This window comes from Telopea speciosissima, chromosome 1 (assembly GCF_018873765.1).
Source record: "Telopea speciosissima isolate NSW1024214 ecotype Mountain lineage chromosome 1, Tspe_v1, whole genome shotgun sequence".
Classification (NCBI taxonomy): Eukaryota; Viridiplantae; Streptophyta; class Magnoliopsida; order Proteales; family Proteaceae; genus Telopea; species Telopea speciosissima.
In genome coordinates this window covers 82,512,842-82,537,353 of record NC_057916.1, presented here as the reverse complement: position 1 = coordinate 82,537,353, position 24,512 = coordinate 82,512,842, and the positions used below count along the sequence as shown (strand labels likewise).

Genomic DNA, 24,512 nt, shown 5'->3' with positions numbered 1-24,512 from the left:
AGTACTTAAATAATATTAGGCATAAATAAGTGTCTCACCTGGCTTCTCACTAAGTCAAACTCTTACTTGGACTTTGATTTTGGAAAATCTAATAGTGTCATTGTGTTTAAATAACCCAAAATATGCTTTATACTAAGTTTCATGACCAAACTAGGTCAAAAACCACTAAAACCATCAAACGAGTTTAAAAAAAGGTACACCAACTTGCCGAGATCCCAGTCCAACTCGGATTTTGCATGACCAAAATAAGGTCCGAAACCGAGTTCTCGAACTATGATGTTAGACTGTGAAATCTTTTGCCTCAGCTACTCTTCTTAACATTAATGTATTTCACTATAATTTTAGTAGATGTTCTCAAATAATAGACTAGACGAGAGCACAGCAAATTAAAATAATGGGAAAAAGATTACCAAGAAGGGGGATGCCTTCTCACATAATAAGCCATGGGACTTTCATTGCTTGCATGGTAACATTTCTATTTATTTATTTATCACTTTTTTTTTTTAAATCATGAGAACATAAAAATAATAGAAATCCGTTTATTAACATCGATTCATTTTTCTATTCCTGGAAATGAACCGGGACAAAAAAGTTGCTAAAATATAGAGAAAAAGAAGCTTGAATCTTCTCTGTGCTAGAAATAAAAGGAAGAAATACTGGGAGGAGTTGCTTTTTAACGAATACAAGGTTGATTTGATGGGCAAAACGATAATTTCATGTTCAAAATATAACATCACCTGATCACCTCCAATACAACTTCAACCACCACCACCGTAGTCACCACCACCTTCTTCACCAGCACCACCACTTCCACCTCTACTTTCACTACCGCCACCACCACCACCACCAGCGCCACCAATTTTTGGGGTATTCAATGACATTTTAAATTTTATAGAAGTTTCAGAAATAAAATTGTTGTGCATAACAAACGTGTTTTTGTTTTTTATGACCTAAAATAAAAATTATTATACGTTACCAAATGCATATTTTCATTTTCTAAAAATTTGGCCATATACAAAAAGTCATTTTTCAAATAGAAAATGACCCAAAAACATCAATTTTATCATGCATGCCCTCTCTCTCTCTCTCTCTTTCTCTCTCGTCTCAAAATATAAAATCCTAAACAAATTTGCCTCTTACGCATGGTTTTAGTGCACAGGATTGGATTGGGTATCGCATCTTCAAAATTGATACGATACTGATATGGTCTCAGCATGGATCAGCTGTATCGAACAAGTTTGCCTCTAGGTTTCCTTAAAAATGATTTTTCTTTACTATTTTACCCCTTATTCGTACCTTTCCACCGATATAATATCGGCCAGGTACCGATATCCGTCACCTTCAAAATCATACAGTATTAGTCGTATCCGGCAATTCGATAGCGATACCTCAAGCCATGGTCTTACGAATTATTATCCTCTCCAATTCCTAAAACTTGGCAGTGCTGCAGTGTTAGGTGGAGATGCTAACACGTGACAACTCGGAATCCAACAGACCGAGTTCAACATAGTCAATGAGCTCGAACCGTTAGATGTCCGAGCTGCCACGGTCGGCATCTCCACCTAGCACTGCCACACTACCGCATTGCCGCACTATCAAGCTTTGGGGAATTGGAGAGGATAATTTTTTATGCTGTTACGCTCTCATTGGTGCAGTTTCCCACACCGATGTGGAGGGAAACTTCTCCCCTTAAAATAAAGGGTAAAGTACACGTACCCCCTTATAATGCGCCCAATATTCCTCGTACCCCCCTAAGCGGCTCAATATTCCAGATACCACCCTTCAATATTCCACGTACCACCCTTGCTTTACACCCCAAATGCCAGATAGGTCCAATCCGTTAAATACCACCGTTAGATGCCAAAATTTTGACCATTTTACCCTTTGCTCCATTTTCTTAAATCTGAAAAGACTTAATTACCCTCACTTATTTGTTGCCCTAAACTAATTGAAAATGACCATTTTACCCTTTGTTTTATTTTTATAAATGAAAAGACCTAATTGCCCTCATTTATGTATTAACCTAACCTAATTTGAAAATACTATTTTACCTCTAAATACTTGTTCCCAGAAACCCCAAATGCCCTCATCTTTCCCAATTCATCATCTTCTTTTACTTACCCACCACCACGGCCACCGCCACCACCACCACTGCCACCCACCATTGGCTTTGGGTTCTAAGACAGATGAGAGAACAGAGAGCAGCAGAGTGAGGGAGTAAAAGAAAAAAAGAGCACTGAGACGAGAAAGCTCGAAGCTTCCCTGAGCCGGGGTAGAAGACTCTCGTCCGACATTGTCTTCTTCTTCTCCACTTCTCCTTCTTTTATTTTGATTTCTTTTCTTACCATCTCCATCGCATTTCTGAGACCTACCAAATCCATTTGTTTTTTGTTTTCCCATCTTTAAACCCCAATCTCCAATACCCTATTCTCCCTTCTCCATCTAAAAACCCATCTCCGAGAGATGAAATCCCTCTTCTAATCTCCACTGAACCCACTTCTTTATCTTCAATTCCTATTTTCTAGTTTTTACAACCAAACCCAAATCCAACACCGGAAACCTTTTTTATTTTCTCTTTGATTACCCCAATCCCATAACCAGAACTCCATCATGCCACCTTCTCCCTTCTCTCATATTCTTCACCCCTTTTTTATTTTAAGTATTAATATGTCTGTAATAATCCTCAGTCGCTGTTACTTGAAATATCTGCAATCGAACGTGGGTCTCCATTCATCTTCTCAACAAAGGTGTTCTTCGTCTCAGTGATCAGTTGTTGCAAGTGTCGGATCGAGGAGAAGCAGGCTTGCAGGGTTCCAGATTTTATTCAAAAAAGGGTTCCCCTTCAGTTCACGGCGGCAATGGCAGCGGCGGCGTAGGCGACAACGATTATCGATTGTCGAGTTGGGTGGCAGTGGTGGTGGTGGTGGTGGGTATGTAAAAGAAGATGACGATTTGGGGAAGATGAGGGCATTTTGGGGTTTTTAGGAATAAGTATTTAGGGATAAAATAGTCTTTTCAAATTAGGTTACGGTAATACATAAATGAGGGCAATTAGGTCCTTTCATTTATAAAAATAAAACAAAAGATAAAATGGTCATTTTCAATTAATTTAGGACAACAAATAAGTGAGGGTAATTAAGTCTTTTCAGATTTAAGAAAATGGAGCAAAGGGTAAAATGGTCAAAATTTTGGCATCTAGCGGTGGTATTTAACGGATTGGACCTATCTGGCATTTGGGGTGTACAGCAAGGGTAGTATGTGAAATATTGAAAGGTAATACGTGGAATATTGAACCACTTAGGGGGTATGAGGAATATTGGATGCATTATAGGGGGTACGTGTACTTTACCCTAAAACAAAATCGTTTAAAGGTGACTTCCGTCATTTTCCTTACCACTCCATGCTAATCACGTGAATCTTTTGAGAAGGTTCTTACGAAAAACAGGAAAAACTCTTTGGTCTCGTCATGTGTATCCTCTCCACTTTCCCTACCAAGTCCACGATTTTTACCTTCTCCACAAATATCAATCAACTAGACAGATGAGTTTCCTACTTATGATGTTAAGCGGGCAAATCTTGGACTTTAGTATCTCCTCCTGGAAATCATAAAGGCGTTCCAAGAATAATAATTCTTTCATCTCATGGTGGCATAGGTTGGATCCTTCACCTTTCCCTGCTTGCATGTATTGTGTCAGGATTCAGGAAAAATATCTCCAACGATTTCTTGACCGGTAGAGGTCTCCTAGTGCCTCTAATAAGTAGGGGTGGATTCCACTCAGATAGAGTGTTTGGTCAAGGGTGAATAGTCATTTTGTACCAAATAAGGAACCATAGATAATAAAGATCCATTGTGTTATAGGGAAAATTATTTGCTCTATTTCTTGCCCGCTCCATTTCCCCAAGTGCGCAAGTGCGCCTCTAACAGGAAAAATTATCCTCTCAATTCCCTATCTGGTACAGTTCCCTAGTGCCTCTAATAAGAGGGGGGTGGACCCCACCCGGGTAGTGTACTCGAGTAGGGGATAAGGTGGTCATTTCCACCCCCTGAGATGAACCGTACAAACTGTACAGAGAACCTGAGAGAATAAAGATCCCTCTAATAGAGGAGCGTGGTCGAGTAGGGGTAGGGTGGTCATTTACACCCCCTATTTGAGGAACTTGGGAAATTGGAGCCGATAATGATCTTGTGTCATAGATTCCTTTTTTTTTAAATCTTTTTAGTTCATGTCTCCATTTCTACCCACAAATCCCATGGCCAACAAAATCAATGTTGAGTTGAGATTAAATTTAAAAACGCACTTTTTTTTTAGAATTATATAGTTGACAGGACTCAATTTCTCTTCACCTATGACGATGAGAGAATCTTTTAAATCATAGGATCTAACATTTTACCAGAAAGGATGTCACTGATGGTGAAAACTATTTTTTCTTCATTACGGGTGAAGGAAAACTTAATCCTAACTAATTATAGACAATTTTGTTTAGTAATTTCATTTGGTTTAAATATTTTAACCCACAATTGCTGGGAGGAAAAGCCTAAACAGAAAAAGGATACCAATATAAGGAAAAGGCAAGGCAAACCACCTGTGCATTCCAAAAGCTAACGCCTGTTGTGTCTATCTCTCTCTTCCTCTCCCCCCCCCCCCTTTGAAGTGACCCCATGCCCCTCCGGATGATGCCCTATCCCGTTGTCCCATTGTTGCCGCCTGCTAGCTTACTGCATGTGGGCGGTGTGCCTATCCCTCTCCCATAGTATAATATGAACAATGACAACTTGAAAGAGGAAAAAAGAGAGTGGTTCGAGGGGAGATATCCTAAGAAATTTAACATTTTGAGTGAAGATTATGAATTTCTTGCACTTTATCTTCAGTTGAGGATGAATTTACGAAAAAAAATTCGAGGGAGTTGGTTGTTATCAATAGCAATATTGGAATCATTCTAGCAACACAACTTCATTTTTGTCATGTTTATTGGTGCAGGATTTGGCGGATGCCTCCGTTGAGGAAAAAAAAATCCTATGCAGTGCCCAAATCTTGTGGTGTGCGCCTGAGAACTCGACGCGTGGAAGTTGCGACATCCAACGGTGTCGAGCTTGAGAAAAAAAACTTGCATCAAACTCGCACAGTTGGATGAAGCTTCTTCCACGTGTCGAGCTCTCAAGCCCACACTGCAGAGGATTTTAATCCCTCTGTTAAGTTCTCTTCTTCCACCAACAATCCCTCATGGGGAATCTCCTTTTGGAATACTCCTTTATAAGGGTATGCTAAGCTAATTATGATGGTGCCTCTATCAAAGGATTAGCTATTGGTTATGGTGTTTGCCTCCGGTATATTTTTTGTTGGGTGTTGCTCTAAAAAACAGCTCTAGATCTGCATTTTTTTTTTCCTGAATGTGCAGCCATGAGGTTAGGTCTTATAATTTGCTTTGGAGTCGGAAATTCAGAATATCAAGGTGGAATCAGAATGTGCTGATTTAATCAAGAATGTCTAACATTTTTTTTAATAATCCCCCCATAGGGAAATTTTCTCCTTTCATCCAGGACATTCGGAGCTTAATCTTTAATTTTAATTCTGTTATTTTTCTGCATGTTTTGAGCAGGTCTACACTCTTCTGTTCATCTTTTAGCATCATTTGCAATCCTCTCTAATGTTTCTTCTCTTTGTAAATTGGGGGGGGGGGTCTTTTTCCTTTGGGATGTATTTGAAGTTGACCATTGCTTTAGCTCTAATGCATAATTTTCTTTTCAACAATTTTTTTTTTGTTTGGTAACAAAATTCTACATGTAATGACAATTCTATTTCCTTATCCCTCCCCTTTCTCCTGCCCCTCCCTCTCCATATCCCTAGATCGTAAGAAAATTCTCATAATTAAGAAGTATTTATCTTAAAAACAATGTCTATAAATTTTTATTTTTTTGGGAATTCTAATACATAAAGGATGATATAATTGAAATATGGGAAAAGGTTGGGCATGCCACCAAGGTGTCTAGCATGTTTTATCCTCTCTCCTCCCCCTTTGGATAAGACTCACTTGCCTTCATGTGTCCAACCTTATGATTGATGTATGATGCTAGCTTACTGAAAGCTGGTAGCATGACCAACACTCTCCCTTGAAATATATCACTAAACTTGACATATGATTTATTTAGAATTTTGTTACTTATTCCAATTGTCAAAACTATCAACGAACAGAAGAATATTTTTCTATATTTAGGTTATTATTTACTTAGGTTGCATCTGATATTCATTCTCGAAATAGATTGTGGGTCTAAAATGCATTCTGAAATGGAAAAAAAAATAGAGAAGGATAGGAATTCAAAATGCGTTCTAGGCCCATAAGTCATTTCAAAAATACATACCAAACACAACCTTAAGCTTCTCTTGCTAAGTATTTACTTAAGTTTAACAATGTCTATTTTACATACGTACCCATCCTCTAATTGGAGTCTGTTTCTTCTCCCTCATTTTCAAGTGCTTTCGGAATAAATCATGGGAGAGTTATAGGATCCTGTGAGTAGGCCTGTAAACGGATCGGATTCGGCTCGGATACGGATCGGATGTAATCGGATTCGGATATTTCCTGATCGAATACGGATACCTCTAAACGGATTCGGATGCGGATTGAATTTGGATTTTCCACCATCCGTTTACACCTCTGCCTTGTGTAACCCGAACCTTCCTCCCCCTAGTGGATACAATTCACTCTCAATCCATAGTTTTAGATCATGATTCTCTTCTCCTCATATTCTAAAACCTGTTGAATCTTCAAAAAACCCTCAAGATCGTTATTTACTTAATTTTTTATAATTAAGTATTCGGATTCGGATTTTTATCGGATTATTCGAATTTTTTTTCCGGATATCTCTAATCGAATACGGATGCCCCTAAACGGATACGGATGCGGATCGAATTCGGATTTTAGGTTATCCATTTACAGCCCTACCCGTGAGTCCCATGCTCATATCCCATACCTCCTTTGTTTCAATAGTACTTTCAAGTGACTATAGAGTATACGTATGGTTAATCCTTTGGTTTGATCTTTGGATTCCTAATCTTCAAACATCCGCAGCTTCATTTCTTCTTCCATATGGAGCACCAACCTATATTGTTGATTTTATTGACCAAGTACTTCACAATGGAATGTCTTATGAGTTCATGAATGGTGGCCTCCTGATATTGCTTATAAAATCCTCTCAATCCCTATTTCAATTTCCAAAAGTTTTGATATGACTCCCTAATCCCTTACCTGAAGGTCGTGCTTGGCGCGATGGTCAAATGCTCACTTGTTGAACGCTTGGTCACAGGTTTAAGTCCTGGAAACAGTCTCTCTGGAAATAGAGGTAAGGCTGCGTACGTTTGATCCTCCCCAAACCCTGCTAAACGCGGGAGCCGTGTGCGATTATTATCACCCTCCTTCAATTGTAGCTATGATATCTTCGGATTTTAATGTACATGGTTCCTCATTTGGCTGCCCAGGTGCTTGAGGTATTGGAGGTGTTTTTTTGTATGTTTAAGGGCTTGTTACGCTCTCTCATCAACTACTTAATAACAAGGTTATTGAACTTACTTGTCATCAACCTTTAGAATTGAGTATCGTGGTCTCTTCCTTGCCGGATAGTAGCTTGTAGTTAGTTTCAAACCTGCAACCAATAGTTCGTAAATAGCGCAATTTAACCGTTGTGCTAAGGCATGCACACTACAACGGATTTGTACTAGGGGTGCAAGTTTGGTCCTGTCGGCCCAAACCCACCTGACCTGCCCTAAGCCCAAACAACGCTTGGGATGAGATACCTAGCCCTAAGGGTAGGTCAGGATTGGAAATTTTTGACCATGAGCCAGGTCGGATTACGCTAAGGTTGATGTTTGCTGAGTCGATATAACAATATATTATTGTTCTACGTTTTCTTATAATAATTATAAGATTATAATTCTTTATTAATTTTAATCTGTTATTTAGAATGTTTGAATGTCACTTAAATTTTTAGTGGGATTTATGTTTTCTTACCATAATTGTTTATTTTAACCATGAATGATCTAACATACTGTATATAAATCGAATTTAAATAGTTTACATAAATGGTTTGATTCAATTTAAACCGTTTAACTAGAACAATCTCAAATTTAAAATCAAAATCGAATCATTTATTAACGATTTCACGGTTTTTATTTAAATGGTTCGATACCGTGATTTAAATCTCTTTTAGTCCTTATCAATTGAGAAGAAAGACCTCCAAATCCAATGGAATTATAATAAATGCCACGAAAATCCATGAATAATATCATTGACTATTGAGTCAAGGTCTTTTTTTTGATAAAGTTGAGACATGGTCTTCGACACGAAGCTTCGGGCGCAAAAAAACTGGACGCTTGACTTCAAGGGACGGCCAAGGCGTCAACGAGACATGATAGAGAGAGAGAGAGAGAGAGAGAGAGAGAGGGAGACGAGAGATTGAGATTTCTACGCGTTTCCATTTTTACGACTGAGTTCACTTTGTCTTTCTCTCTACGTGTGTTGATTGTTTCTGTGTGTTTCTTTTATAAATTCGGCATAGATCCTGTCTTTCTTGTTCAGAGAGCCATTGCTTAGTACACAGGTCTCTTTCTTTTGGTCTCTCTTTCTGTCTTCTTCCTTTTGGTGTTTCATCGTCTCCTCCTCTCTGTTTCCGCTTTTGAGATCTGTGCTTGTTTACTTGTTTTTCCGGTCAGATTTTTTAAACTCAAGTGAGAAATGAAGGTCAGTTTTCTCTCTTAATTTGGCCCTAATTCAGTTTAGATGTTTCGTTTTAATTAATTAATTCGTACTATCTCAGTTCATATGTACTTTAAACTAGATTTCAACTACTTTTTTGATGAGTTTTGATTCAAAGCAGTGGAGATTTTACTTTCCCTGTTTCACTTTTGGGTGTATTTGTTTCCTTTTCTCCTTTTCTGGATTTTTTTTATTCTGATTCTATTATTCGATTTGAATCTGATTCGATTTTTGATCTCTGCTGCTATTTTGTTACAGGTAGTGGTGGTGAAGGTTGACGTACATGACGACAGAGAAAAGCGAAAGGCCATGAAAGCAGTCTCTACTCTTTCAGGTATCGATTAGGTTTTCCAAAATTGAGCTTTTATTGACCTGAAGCAAGAAAAAAGCGAGTGAATTTAACAAATTTTGCTCTTTTTCTTGTAGGAATCGATTCCATCGCCATGGATATGAAGGAGCAGAAAATGACAGTAATCGGAGAAGTGGATCCTGTAGATGTAGTTGGCAAATTGCGGAAGCTTTGGCGCACGGAGATGGTATCTGTTGGACCACCGAAAGAGCCTGGGAAGAAAGACGAACCCAAGAAACCAGAAGAGAAGACCATCGCCGACCTCGCTAAGGCATATGAGGCTTATTATACTACTCCGTACAGGACACAATACTATGCCCCGGTTGTCTACAGTGCAGAGGAGAACCCCAACGGTTGTGTTATCTGTTAATTGGGAGTGTTTAGGGTGACAAAATTGAAACTTCGTCAATTATTGCTTAAGAAGGTTATGCCTAATTAAGTACCCTGAAGCGCTCCTCTGTACAGTTTGGTTCATGGGGATGGTGGGTTTGCTGATTGATCAACACAGTTCTCTCTTTATAAGGGTTTGTGATGCATAGAGTGAATAATAGATTTTGAAATGAGAGAAAGAATGATACCTGGTCGCATGTGGTGTGCCCCTATAGTGTATGGACACAAAGGTTATGCAAAATGATCACCACATCCTCAGGAATTTGTGTCTTTCCATGGGGGTATGGCGGTCATTTGGTATAGTCCTATGTTTAAACATAAAGACCGTGCACCACATACAACCAGGTACCGTTATCTTTCTCTTTTGAATTATAGTTCATTTTTATCCAAAGTTTGTAAGCAGCCTTGATATCATCACTATTTCTAAAATTGAATGAGGTATACCTCTCCCCTATCCGGCCTCAACTATGCAGAATATGGTTAAGTGAGTGGTGAATAAAACTCTTCTATAGTACTGCATTTTTGTCTTTTGTCAAACTGTTGTACTGCAGTTGATGGTAGAGATTACTTATGAGGATTTGTTGCCAGGCTGAGATTTTAAATTTAAATTGTAGGATTTGTTACCGACACCTCAACATGCTGTCCTTGTTTAGCTTGCTTATAATAATATCACAGAGCCATAGTAGTGAAAAGAAAATTGTTAAAAACTCAAAAGATATTGACAATGTAATCCAGTGCTTACTGAAATTCGTATTGGATTGGGTGGAATTTGGATTCCCTCAACTATTTGATCAAGTAGCCTATTTGGGGCTTTGTCTTCAATACTAGTTATCCAAAGAATGCATATTCACTCTTCTTTCCCCTGCGCATGGGAGTGGGGGGAGAGGGAAGAAAAAGGAGCTGCACGCATTCATCTGAGAACTGTACGTTTGGGGTGGTTGGGGTAATATAGTATTGTCCATTCAAAGGAGGAAAAATGGTCCTTGTGGAGTGCAAAATTCCTATTTTTAAAACTCGGCATGTCACGCCCCCATCCCAACAAGGAATAAAATACAATACAAGGGGTGACTAGGACGACGCGTGTCATCCTACTAATCTGCCAGGATCACTGACACAGTCTCCCAACGCACAGTCATAACCAATATTAAAATAATATAATATCAGAGTGCGGAAAGGGGAATATTACATTTCAAAAGATCAATAGTTTTTGCGAAAGCGTATAAAATCAAATAGTTACAAGATGATCAAAACCTAAATGATAAATACTGTAATTAATCCATTTTTCATTACCATCTAATAACTATCAACAAGGGTATAATAGTAAAGGTTTATACATGGGCTTACGTCCTAAAATAAACAAAAGGGGAACAAGTCCCTAGAATTCTCACGGCCCGTAGGCACAATCGTCACAAAGACACCCGTTGTCATGTTCCTCTAACACAGCTTCCGGCTCCTCCATACCTGCATCATAATCTAAAAAAAATGTGTACACGAGGGGTTTAGCTCCACAGAGCCAGTGAGGGGATGGGGATGCACAAACACACAATTCACATAGTCCAATGATGTATGCATATGTTAAATAAATTTTTCACCTAACATCACAACTAAGTCAGAGGTATATGTTACTGTGACAACTCAGGAGACACTATGGGTCACTTAACTTATCGCTACAGTGAAACCTCAATTGTCACCTGGGACCTACGCCGATCGAAGCCTCCAAGACCACTCAGTGGCAGACCCCTGATAACCAATACTACCATTGTCACGTCCCCATCCCAACAAGGGATAAAATACATTATAAGGGGTGACTAGGACAACGCTTGTCATCCTACTAAGCTGCCAGGATCACTGACACAGTGTCCCAACGCATAGTCATAACTAATATTAAAATAATATAATATCAGAGTGCGGAAAGGGAAATATTACATTCCAAATGATCAGTAGTTTTGCGGAAGCGTATAAAATCAATAGTTATAAGATGATCAAAGCCTAGATGATAAATACTGTAGTTAATCCATTTTTCATTACCATCTAATAATTATTAACAAGGGTATAACAGTAAATGTTTTTACATGGGCCTACGCTCTAAAATAAACAAAAGGGGAACAAGTCCCAAGAATTCTCACGGCCCGTAGGCACAATCGTCACAAGGACACCCGTTGCCATGTTCCTCTAACACAGCTTCCGGCTCCTCCGTACCTGCATCATAATCTAAAAATTGTGTACACGAGGCGGTTAGCTCTCCACTGAGCCAGTGAGGGGATGGGGATGCACAAACACACAATTCACATAGTCCAATGATGCATGCATATGTTAAGTAAATTTTTCACCTAACATCACAACTAAGTCAATGGCATATGCTACTGTGACAACTCGGGAGACACTGTGGGTCACTTAACTTATCGCCACAATGAAACCTCAATTGTCACCTGGGACCTACGCCGATCGAAGCCTCCAAGACCACTCAGTGGCAGACCCCTGATAACCAATACTACCATGACTGGCCTCTCCCACCTCCACAGAATCCGATGTACTGATTACCCAACACCTAAACCCCTGTTGGTAAGGGTCATAGCATAAGGGTGTAAAATCCTAGCCACCACTACATACAAGTCCTATCGTCCGAGAAGTAATCCGGCGCATCAACTTTTCATCCGGTTTAGTGCCCGGTTACACAGACAGACACAGCGCATACTGATTCAACATGACATTCAACATAATTTTTCATAAATATATATAGTATCCGGGGTTAGCACCGGCACCCACCGGCACCGAGACCCATCAAAGTAAAGCATCTCCAATTAACATCATAACATTCATATATAAAAGTATGCAATATGCGCAAGCATGCTTAATAATTTATAATGATGACATAATATACAATGCAATAATAATATCAAGCCCAAACAACCAAACCCACTCACAATATGTGTTATGTCCCGATGTTATGAGTTGTCGCCGAAATCAAGTAACACGTCACAAGATGAATATATTAACCTAAACAAAGAGTGAAATAAGGTTAAACGAGCGAAGGGAAAGGATCCCCAAAAGGTCTCCCATAATCACTTAAGTATAAGGTTTCAGAAACAAAGTGGTTGCAGGAGTGGTTTCATGCCCAAATTCGCAACCACATGTAAATCCGAGGAAACCAGGGGTTGGACGTTTAGTCAAGGTTTGCGTGTGGTTTAGAAACGAACCGAGTGTAAATCCTAGGAAACCGGGTTCAACAGTTTAGTCAAGGTTTGCGGATGTGGTTTTAGAAAACTGAAACCGAGTGTAAATCCGAGCTTCACAGGGGCCTTCTCGGGAAGGTAATTTCAGGATGGTTTCTTGCAGGTCTAAAACCACATGTAAATCCTAGCTAACCAGGGGCTTAGGAAGGTCTCTGCCAAGGGTGGTTGCAGGTGTGGTTTCTCAGGTCTGAAACCACATGTAAAACCACATACCTGCAGAATCGAAAATTGAAGGGTTTCTTGCTAGGGATTCATTTTTCAAGGGGTTTAAAGGTAGGGAGGCTTCAAGAAAGCTTCCTCCTAGGTCCATTAGGGTTCTAAGACCTCATTAGGTCCATGTAATCCCATGGATTTAAGAGGAAAAACAAAGATAATCTAATTTATGACATAATAGGGTAGAAACCTTAAATTTCTCAAATGGAAAGAGATTGCTTAGGCTTAGAGGTTGTAATGGAGTGAAATAACTCCACTATAGTGTAGGTTTAGAGGTTCCATCGATTCCTTGGGTTCCAAGAGAACCCTAGGTCGAATTTCTCCCATTTCCCAAACCTCAAAACTCAAAATAGATGAAGAGATGTGAGTTTCAATGGCTTACCTTCCCCAATGTAGAAAAGCTCCACGTAGAGGGCTCCACAAGGTGAGGTTCCAAGCCTTCAACCAAGTTTTTCCATTCCTCCTTCTCCTTTTCTCCTTCCTTCTTTCTTCTTTCCTTCTTTCTTCTTTCTTCTTTCTCCTTTCTCTCCTCTTTCTCTCCTCCACGATTTAGGTTAGATGGGAGAAGAAATGAAAATGAATGCTTCTCCCCCCCCCTTTGTCTTATTTATAGAAAATGGGCTTGGGTCCTTTAAGTTAAATGGGTCAAATAGCTAAATGGGTACTTTAAGTTAAATGGGTCAAATAGCTAAATGGGTGGATCCAAGATAAATGGGTCAAGAGGGCTTAATGGGTTGACCCATGGTCTTATTTAGGGTACAGGAATGGGTTAACCCATCTTTGGGTCAAATAGAGTCAAATGGGCCCTCAAGTTGAATGGGCCTCTTAACTAAATGGGTCTGCCCACAGGTTTCAAATAGAAAAGAACCCACTTGGGGATGGGTCCATCCACCATGGGATTATAAGCCCATCACACGCTCCCTTAAATAAGTGGGACCCACAAATAGAATATTCCCAACTCAACTAAAATAGCCCGGGCGGTCTAAATCTTGACCCGCACTTCAAGGGCATCGAGGAAAAGGATAAATAAATAAGCCAAGGGCTAGAACTTACTTCTCCATTGCCATGGTGTCAATGGTAAGCCCGTATCATGGTCAATAATTTGTAACTGGGTTTGACCACCAGTGAGAATAGCTCACCAGCACGTGGCAGTGATAACCACACGTCACGGGGAAGAAATAATAATTAATTATGATCCGGGATGCGGGTATAACAACCATGACTGGCCTCTCCCACCTCCACAGAATCCGGTGTACTGATTACCCAACACCTAAACCCCTGTTGGTAAAGGTCGTAGCATAAGGGTGTTAAATCCTAGCCGCAGATATACTACATACAAGTCCTATCGTCCCGAGAGGTAATCCGGGCGCATCAACTTTTCATCTGGTTTAGTGCCCGGTTACCAGCACGTCACGGCGCATACAGTTCACCATGATATTCAACATAATTACTTCATAATGTATATAGTATCCGGGGTTCCGGCACTGGCACCGAGACCCATCAAAGTAAAGCATCTCCAATCAACATCATAACAATCATATATAAAAGTATGCAATATGTGCAAGCATGCTTAATAATTTATAATGATGGCATAATATACAATACAATAATAATATCAAGCCCAAACAACCAAACCTACTCACATATAAGTTATGTTCCGATATTATGAGTTGTCGCCGCAATTAAGTAACACGTCGCAAGACAAAAACTTTAAACCTAAATAAAGAGTGAAAATAGGGTTAATTAAGTAAAGGGACGGATCCCCAAAAGGTCTCCCACAAATCATTTAAGTATAAGGTTTCAGAGGCAGGGTGGTTTTATGGGTGGTCTCATGCCCAATTCCTGCAACCACATGTAAATCCTAGCTAACCAGGGGCTTAGGAAGGTCTCTGCCAAGGGTGGTTTTACAGGTGGTTTATCTCAGAACATGAAACTGCACCTAAAATTGACTTTAACAGGGGCTTATTCAGGGGGTGGTTGCAAGGGTGGTTTCTCGTAGGTCTTAAAACCGCATGTAAAACCACATACATGCAGAATCAAAATTTGAAAGGTTTCTCACCAGGGGTTCCTTTCCTAAGGGGTTTAAAGGTAAGGAGGCTTCAAGGAAGCTTCCTCCTAGGTCCATTAGGGTTCTAAGACCTCATTAGGTCCATGAAATCCCAAGGATTTAAGAGGAAAAGCAAAGAGAACCTAATTTAGAACATAATAGGGTAGAAACCTTAAATTTCTCAAATGAAAAGAGATTGCTTAGGCTTAGAGCTTGTAATGGAGTGAAATAACTCTACCATAGTCTAGGTTTAGAGGTTCCATCAATTCCTTGGGTTCCAAGAGAATCCTAGGTCGAATCCCATTTCCCAAACCCCAAAACCCAAAATAGAAGAAAAGATGTGAGATTTAATGGCTTACCTACCCCCAATATAGAAAAGCTCCACGTAGAGGGCTCCACAAGGTGAGGTTCCAAGCCTTCAGTCAAGCTTTTCCATTCTTCTTCCTCTTTTTCTCCTTCCTTCTTTCTTATTTCCTTCTTTCCTTCTTTCTTATTTCTTCTTTCTCCTGTCTCTCCTCCACGATTTAGGTTAGATGGGAGAAGTAAAGAGAAAGAATGCTTTTCCCCCCCTTTTGTCTTATTTATAGAAAATGGGTCTTGGGTCCTTTAAGTTAAATGGGTCAATAACTAAATGGGTTGATCCAAGTTAAATGGGTCATTAAGCCAAATGAGTACTTTAAGTTAAATGGATCACCCATTAGTTTTATTTGGGTAAGAGAAAGGAATACCCAACCTTGGGTCAAATAGAGTTAGATGGACCCTTAGGTTAAATTGCCACTTGAGCCCAATGGGCCTCTTAAGCTAATGGGTCTGCCCACTAGTTATAATTAGGACAGAACCTAATTAAAAGATGAGCTCACATGATATGGGTATAATTGCTCTTTACATGTTTCCCCAAGGTAAGTGGGGCCCATAAGTGAATTATTCCCAACTCAACTAAAATAGTCCGGGCGGTCCAAACCTTGACCCGCACTTCGAGGGTATCAAGGGAAAGGATAAATAAATAAGTCAAGGGCTAGAACTTACTTTTTCTTTGTCATGGTTTGTCCCCTATGACCTCGAACAGTTTCCTCACAGGCAAACCCGTACTGTGGTAAAAAAATTTATAGCTGGGTTTGACCACCAGTGAGAACAGCTCACCAGCATACGTGGCAGTGATAACTACACGTCGTAGGAAAGAAACAATAATTAATTATGATCCGGGGTGCGGGTATAACATGGCATCTGTAGCTCAGCATTGTCTATTCTGTTGATTAGATAACTTTACGAGTCAGATTGATAAGTTGACTCGCAGAATCAATATTTCACATAAATATCCCATTGTGAGTAGTTGACTGATATTAGAGAAAGTGGGCTGTCTGTTGGATCATATTTTTCAAGTTTTTTAGGAGTACATTGACCAAGTATGTGAGCCAAACCCAAGATTAGAAGGGAAGAACTGAAAAGAAAAATGTTTAAGAGCATGACCTAAACTCTTACCATCCTAGGAGCTCTGAAACCATGATTTTGCAGAAAACTGGTAGTCAATAGAAATATTGGAATCATTCTAGCAGCACAACTTCTGTTTTGTCATGTTTATTGGTGTAGGACTTGGCGGCTGCCTCCGTTGAGGAAAAAAAAATCCTCTACAGTGCCCAAATCTTGCGGTGCATTGCAGTGTGCGCCTGAGAACTCGACACGTGGAAGTTGCGACATCCAACAGTGTCGAACTTGAGAAAAAAAAAAAAAAAACTTGCATCAAGCACGCACCGTTGGATGAAGCTTCTTCCACGTGTCGAGCTCTCAAGCCCACACTGCAGAGGATTTTAATCCCTCTGTTGAGTTCTCTTCTTCCACCAACAACCGTCATAGGGAATCTCCTTTTGGAATACTCCTTTATAGGGGTATGCTAAGCTAATTATGATGGTGCCTCTATCAAAGGATTAGCTATTGGTTATGGTGTTTGCCTCCGGTATACTTTTTGACGGGTGTTGCTCTAAAAAACAGCTCTAGATCTGCATTTTTTTTTCCTGAATGTGCAGCCATGTGGTTAGGTCTTATAATTTTCTTTGGAGTTGGAAATTCAGAATATCAAGGTGGAATCAAAATGTGCTGATTTAATCACGTGTGTTGACATTTTTTTTAATAATCCCTCATAGGGAAAGTTTCTCCTTTCATCCAGGACATTTGGAGCTTAATCTTTAATTTTAATTTTGTTATTTTTTTGCATGTTTTGAGCAGGTCTACACTCTTCTGCTCATCTTTTAGCATCATTTGCAATCCTTCCTAATGTTTCTTCTCTTTGTAAATTGGGGGGGGGGAGTATGCCCCCTTTTTCCTTTGGGATGTACTTCAAGTTGACCATTGCTTTTGTTTGGTAACAAAGTTCTACATGTAATGACAATTCTATTTCCTTATCCCTCCCCTTTCCCCTGCCCCTCCCTCTCCATATCCCTAGATTGTAAGAAAATTCTCATAATTAGGAAGTATTTATCTAAAAAACAATGCCTGTAAATTTTTATTTTTTTTTTGGAATTCTTATACATAATGGATGATATAATTGAAATATGGGAAAAGGTTGGGCATGTCACCAAGGTGTCTAGCATGTTTTATCCTCTCTCCTCCCCCTTTGGATAAGACTCACTTGCCTTCTTGTGTCCAACCTTATGATTGATGTATGATGCTAGCTTATTGAAAGCTAGCAGCATGACCAACACTCTCCCTTGAAATAAATCACTAAACTTGACATATGATTTATTTAGAATTTTGTTACTTATTCCAATTGTCAAAACTATCAACGACCAGAAGAATATTTTTCTATATTTAAGTTATTATTTACTTAGGTTGCATCTGATATTCATTCTTGAAATAGATTGTGGGTCTAAAATGCATTCTGAAGTGGAAAAAAAATAGAGAAGGATAGGAATTCAAAATGCGTTCTAGGCCCATAAGTCATTTCAAAAATACATACCAAACACAACCATAAGCTTCTCTTTCTAAGTATTTACTTAAGTTTAACAATGTCTATTTTACATACGTACCTATCCTCCAATTGGAGTCTGTTTCTTCTCCCTCATTTTCAAGTACTTTCGGAATAAATCATGGGGGAGCTATAGGATCCCGTGAGTCCCATGCTCATATCCCATACCTCCTTTGTTTCAACAGTACTTTCAAGTGACTATAGAGTATACGTATAGTTAATCCTTTGGTTTGATCTTTGGATTCCGAATTTTCAAACATCCGCAGCTCCATTTCTTCTTCCATATGGAGCTCCAACCTATATTGTTGATTTTATTGACCAAGTACTTCACAATGGAATGTTCGACGAGTTCATGAATGGTGGCCTCCTGATATTGCTTATAAAATCCTCTCAATCCCTATTTCAATTTCCAAAAGTTTTGATATGACTCCCTAATCCCTTACCTGAAGGTCGTGCTTGGCGTGTTGGTCAAGTGCTCACTTGTTGAATGCTTGGTCACAGGTTCAAGTCCTGGAAATCGTCTCTTTGGAAATAGAGGTAAGGTTGCGTACATTTGATCATTCCCAAACCCTACTAAACGTGGGAATCGTGTGCGATTATTATCACCCTCCTTCAACTGTAGCTGTGCTATCTTTGGATTTTATGGTACATGGTTCCTCAATTGGCTACCCAAGTGCTTTAGGTATTGGAGGTGTTTTTTGTGTTGCTCAAGGGCTCATTACGCTCTCTCATCAGCTGCTTAACAACAAGGTTATTGAACTTACTTCTCATCAACCTTTTGAAGTGAGTATAGTGGTCTCTTCCTTGTCGGATTGCAGTTTGTAGTTAGTTTCAAACCTGCAATCAATAGTTCGTAAATAGCACAATTTAACCATTGTGCTAAGGCATGCACACTACAACAGATTTGTACTAGGGGTGCAAGTTTGGCCCTGTCGGCCCAAACCCACCTTGGCTTGCCTTGAGCCCAAACAACGCTTGGGATGAGATACCTAGATCTGAGGGTAGGTCAGGATTGAAAATTTCTGACCTTGAGTCAGGGTCAGATCAGGCTAGGGTTGGGGTCTGCTGAGTCGATATAACAATACATTATTGTTCTATGTTTTCTTATAACAATTATAAGGTTATAATTTTTTATTAATTTTAATTTGTTATTTAGATGTTTGAATGTCACTTAAATTTTTAGTGGGATTTATGTTTTCTTACTGTAATTGTTTATTTTAACCATGAGTGATCTAACATACTATATATAAATCGATTTTAAATGATTTACATAAACGGTTTGATTCGATTTAAATCATTTAACTAGAACAATCTCAAATTTAATACCAAAATCGAATCATTTATTAAACGATTTTCCGATTTTGATTTAAATGGTTCGATACCGTGATTTAAATCTCTGTTAGTCCTTAACAATTGGTAAGAAAGACCTCCAATTCCAATGGAATTATAATAAATGCCACGAGAATCGATGAATAATATCATTGACTCTTGAGTCAAGGTCTTTTTTTTTAAATCTTTTTTGATAAAGTTGAGTCATGGTCTTCGACACGAAGCTTCGGGCGTAAAAGACCAACTAGAGGCTTGACTTCAAGCGACGGCCAAGGCGTCAACGAGACATGATACAGAGAGAGAGAGAGAGAGAGACACGAGAGATTGAGATTTCTACGCGTTTCCATTTTTACGGCTGAGTTCACTTTGTCTTTCTCTCTACGTGTGTTGATTGTTTCTCTGTGTTTCTTTTATAAATTCGGCATAGATACTGTCTTTCTTGTGCAGAGAGCCATTGCTTAGTACACAGTTCTCTTTCTTTTGGTCCCTCTTTCTGTCTTCTTCCTTTTGGTGTTTCATCGTCTCCTCTTCTCTGTTTCCGCTTTTGAGATCTGTGTTTGTATACTAGTTTTCCCGGTCAGATTTTTGAAACTCAAGTGAGAAATGAAGGTCAGTTTTCTCTCTTAATTAGGCCTAAATTCAGTTTAGATGTTTCGTTTTAATTAATTAATTCGTACTATTTCAGTTCATATGTACTTTAAACTAGATTTCAACTACTTTTTTGATGAGTTTTGATTCAAAGCAGTGCAGATTTTACTTTCCCTGTTTCACTTTTGGGTGTATTTGTTTCCTTTTCTCCTTTTCTGGATTTTTTTTTATTCTGATTCTATTATTCGATTTGTATCTGATTCGATTTTTTATTTCTACTGCTATTTTGTTACAGGTAGTGGTGGTGGTGAAGGTTGACGTACATGACGATAGAGAAAAGCGAAAGGCCATGAAAGCAGTCTCTACTCTTTCAGGTATCGATTAGGTTTTCCAAAATCGAGCTTTTATTGACCTGAAGCAAGAAAAAAGCGAGTGAATTTAACAAATTTTACTTTTTTTCTTGTAGGAATCGATTCCATCGCCATGGATATGAAGGAGCAGAAAATGACAGTAATCGGAGAAGTGGATCCTGTAGATGTAGTTGGCAAATTGCGGAAGCTTTGGCGTACGGAGATGGTATCTGTTGGACCACCGAAAGAGCCTGAGAAGAAGCCAGAAGAGAAGAACATCGCCGACCTCGTTAAGGCATATGACGCTTATTATACTACTCCGTATAGGACACAATACTATGCCCCGGTTGTCTACAGTGCAGAGGAGAACCCCAACGGTTGTGTTATCTGTTAATTGGGAGTGTTTAGGGTGACAAAATTGAAATTTTTATCTATTATTGCTTAAGAAGGTTATGCCTAATTAAGTACCTTGAAGCCCTCCTCGATCTGTACAGTTTGGTTCATGGGGATGGTGGGTTTGTTGATTGATCTACACAGTTCTCTCTTTATAAGGGTTTGTGATGCATAGAGTGAATAATAGATTTTGAAATGAGAGAAAGAATGCTACCTGGTCGCATGTGGTGTGCCCCTATAGCGTATGGACATAAAGGTTATGCAAAATGATCACCACACCACCAGGAATTTCTGTCTTTCCATGGGGGTATGGTGGTCATTTGGTATTATCTTATGTTTAAGCGTAAAGACTGTGCACCACATCACATACAACCAGGTAGCGTTATCTTTCTCTTTTGAATCATAGTTCATTTTTGTCCAAAGTTTGTAAGCAGCCTTGATATCATCACTATTTCTAAAATTGAATGAAGTATTGAATGAAGTATTCCTCTCAGTCTCCTTGATGTAGAGTTGAATCACTTGAATGTTACAGTAAAACCAAAGTACAATAAGGACAGAGTCGTATCAGAGAGAGAAACACTCTTCTAGAATTATAGAATTGTTATACGTAATTTGTGATTAATACAGAAATACGAATGGTAATGCTCAGTAGTGTGTTAAATGCATGGAAACATTGATAATATAATACAAAGTATGCAAAATAGAAAATAGATACTTAAAAAAGTAAACATTTATAACATAATCCAGAGTAAAGTATATAAAATGGATGGTATGTCTTCTTCAACAGTCAAAGTACGATGAATGTGTCTATCGTATACTAAAAAAAAAAAAAGAGACATATCTATATGTAGATGTATATGTTAGTGCTTGAATCCTTAAGTCCAAAAGCCAATGGGCTTTACTTAGGGCAATTACAAATAATTTTGACTCTTATTCACAAGTGTGAAAAGCACCCCCGATCCGGATCCAGATCCTCTACTGCTGAGCTGCCCGGCAGGACGGTACTGTCGAGACACAGTAAGGTGGAGAATGACCACCTTACCCCTGCCCGATTGCCTTGCCTGAGTAGGGGTAAGACGGTCATTCATCGTCTCTCTGTGTTTCGGCAGCAACATCCTACCGAACAGCTCGGTAGTAGAGAATCCAAATTGCTCCCGACCCAACTTGGACATCCCCAAGGAGAGATACTTTCCTTTTGATAGCACATCTTTTTAAAGTCTCATAAATACTTGTAAGCAAGTCCTATATGTGAACAATGTACGTGGGACTAAAAGTGTTTCTTCACCTTTTTTTGCTTTCTTATAAAGCATCAAGGGTGAGTGACTTCAATTTTTTTTGGTATTTAGTCAAGACTTCAATTAACATTACCAAAACAATAAGGGGAAATATTTTGAATTCTATTTTTAAAACTGACTTCAAAAAACCTATTTAATTCAAACAATATAAATTTAGGGAGAGGGATCCCTCCAACACCCGTGTGCAATTTTGGGCAAAGGAGGGGGTATTTAGGGAAAATCAGTCAAATGGGAGGGAGAGGGGGTATTTAGGACATTTACTAGGAGTTTCTAGTGTATCGGGTGGGGGTGTGTAATTTCGGTTTTAAGGGAGTATTGTGAGAAACATTAAACCATAAAGTTATTTAAGATCCATGATTTTAGGAATCGATACTAGATTGGCCGATGCTATTATCAATCGCATCAGCCAATTTGGATCGGTACTGGTCAATCTCCAATCCATCTCCAATCCAATACCATGAGGCGTAAACTAAAGCCATGTTTTACCAAAAAAAAAAAAACTAAAGCCATGTTAAGATCCCAATATGGGAATATTCTCAATAATGGAATGTTCCTCTTAAGTTTTTGTTGTTCAATTTCATTTTGGATTGTCTATTTTGTTTTTTGTTTTATCTAGGCCTAATTTATATGACCATGTGTATGTCCATGTGTCTATTTTTTTTTCCTATTTTTGTGTAAAGGTCCCCCTAAGGGGCAATTGACTAAGCCCAGTCTAGTCCTAATTTATATGCCCTTGTCCATGTCCATGTGTCTATTTTTTTCCTATTTTTGTGCAAGGGTCCCCCCAAGGGGCAATTGACTAAGCCCAGGGGACCGCAACTGCCTTGTAATATTTAGCAACAGCTCAGTCCTCATGCAATGATGATATCCAAAGACCCTTGTAAGAGTATTCAACCACCCATTTCAAAATAGAATGAGTCAAAACATTTTTCATATATATATATATGACCGAAACACAAGAATCAGACCTAAAATCATAGACTGAGAGAGTTTTTATACCCTCAACCACTATAGAAATGTCCATGTGTGTTGACCCTTTGGGCTATGCTTGGATATCAAGAAAAGAAAACATTAAAAAAAAAAATGATTTTAAAAAAAGTGATAAACACATAAATCAATTATTATATCATCATAATTTTTATCACGTTATATTTAAGTAATAAAATGACCTGTAACCCTCTCCCTCCTTATTTTATGTATAAATGACCTTTTGACTGAGAAATATAATTTTGGGGACTTGGGTTTGAAGGGTCATGATATATGATTACTTAAGCTACTAGTCTTCTATTGGCTCAAAGTACCAGCCATCCAAAATTACTTGGTCAATGAGAGTTCTATATTATAGGACAAGGGTGGTTGAGGTCTCATTTGTTTATATTTGCTTTCAGTTTTCAACTTATCCTAGTCTTCTTTCCTTTGCCGCATTTTCGAATGAAATAGATTCGCAAATAGGGCTGAAAACATTAACTAAAATTAGTTTAGTAAATTATGATTATTTCTTAGCCATTTTATGAAGGTCAAGACTCAAAATGGAATCTTATATTGATATATAATAAGAACAAACTCAGTTAGAACTACATGTCATGGAGCTTTGATTTGAAAGGCAATTTGCAAATTACAATAAGTAATTAGTACAATTTATCGACATTATCTGTGAAAAAAATAGTTTACAGGCTTAGATGCAATATTAATGCTATTCTTTGGCATAATTCCTATTCTATGATATAATATAAGCATAGAGGATGAGCTTGGTATTTAAAAAAAAAAAAAAGAAAAAAAGATGAGCTTCTAGATAATTGGGTTTAGTGTAAATCTAGGGAAGGTCGTAAGTAGGGATGCAAATGGATCGGATTCAACTTAGATAATGTTATATCCACATTAGCATTCGATTAGTTTCTGGATGGATTCGGATAGTGTTAAACAGATACGAATCAGATATTTTATCCATTTACATGAATATATAGCATTTTGAATAGCTATACCCTATTTGTATCCACATTTGTTTAACTTTGGAATGGATTTGAATAATACTAACTGGATAAAGACAAGGATTTTTGCTATTCATTTATACCCCTAATCGTAAATTGGATCTCCTTGTCGTCACCTATTTTTGAAATAGTAGTAATAGTAGTGGTATACTAATTGTACTAATAAGTATGGCCCGTCTCTTTTGGGTCTTTGTCTGACCCCACAATGGGGTTTACTACAAAAACCAAAAAGATGTAATAATATAGGCATTAATATGGTGAAATCATTGGCATAACCTTTTTAAACTAGGTATCCCCCACCCACCCCGATAGGCCACAACCCCCAAAGAAAAAACAAAGGTAGAAAATCAAATTTCAAACGTGGAATTAAAAGTAGATTTTATGTAAGACTAACTTTTCCTTCGTTTACCTCAAAAAAAAAAAAAAAAAAAACAAAAAAAACTTTTCCTTCACCTGTGGAGATGTGGAGTAGATAAATCTCTTCTCCACCGTGGAATTAAGAGTAGATTTTTATGTAGATCTAGCAATAACAAACTTAGCCTACAAGTACATGGATTTCAAATAAAACAAAGTAAAAAAAAACTGAGGTCTAAATAGAAAAAAATGTTGGGTACAGAGGAGGGAATGAAG

The 24,512-nt window shown here is 38.5% G+C and overlaps 2 protein-coding genes across 2 annotated transcripts; both read left to right on the top strand.

Moving 5' to 3' along the window:
* Positions 1-8,676: 8,676 nt before the first annotated feature.
* LOC122648532 (heavy metal-associated isoprenylated plant protein 39-like) lies at positions 8,677-9,489 on the top strand. The gene is made up of 3 exons (XM_043841743.1): positions 8,677-8,733; positions 9,007-9,082; positions 9,175-9,489. The coding sequence occupies exons 1-3, from the start codon at positions 8,728-8,730 to the stop codon at positions 9,465-9,467; spliced, it is 375 nt and encodes a 124-aa protein (XP_043697678.1). The 5' UTR covers positions 8,677-8,727; the 3' UTR covers positions 9,468-9,489.
* A 10,272-nt stretch (positions 9,490-19,761) lies between these two features.
* Positions 19,762-20,615, top strand: LOC122648534 (heavy metal-associated isoprenylated plant protein 39-like). Its single transcript, XM_043841744.1, has 3 exons — positions 19,762-19,877; positions 20,152-20,230; positions 20,323-20,615. The coding sequence occupies exons 1-3, from the start codon at positions 19,872-19,874 to the stop codon at positions 20,598-20,600; spliced, it is 363 nt and encodes a 120-aa protein (XP_043697679.1). The 5' UTR covers positions 19,762-19,871; the 3' UTR covers positions 20,601-20,615.
* Positions 20,616-24,512: the final 3,897 nt, after the last annotated feature.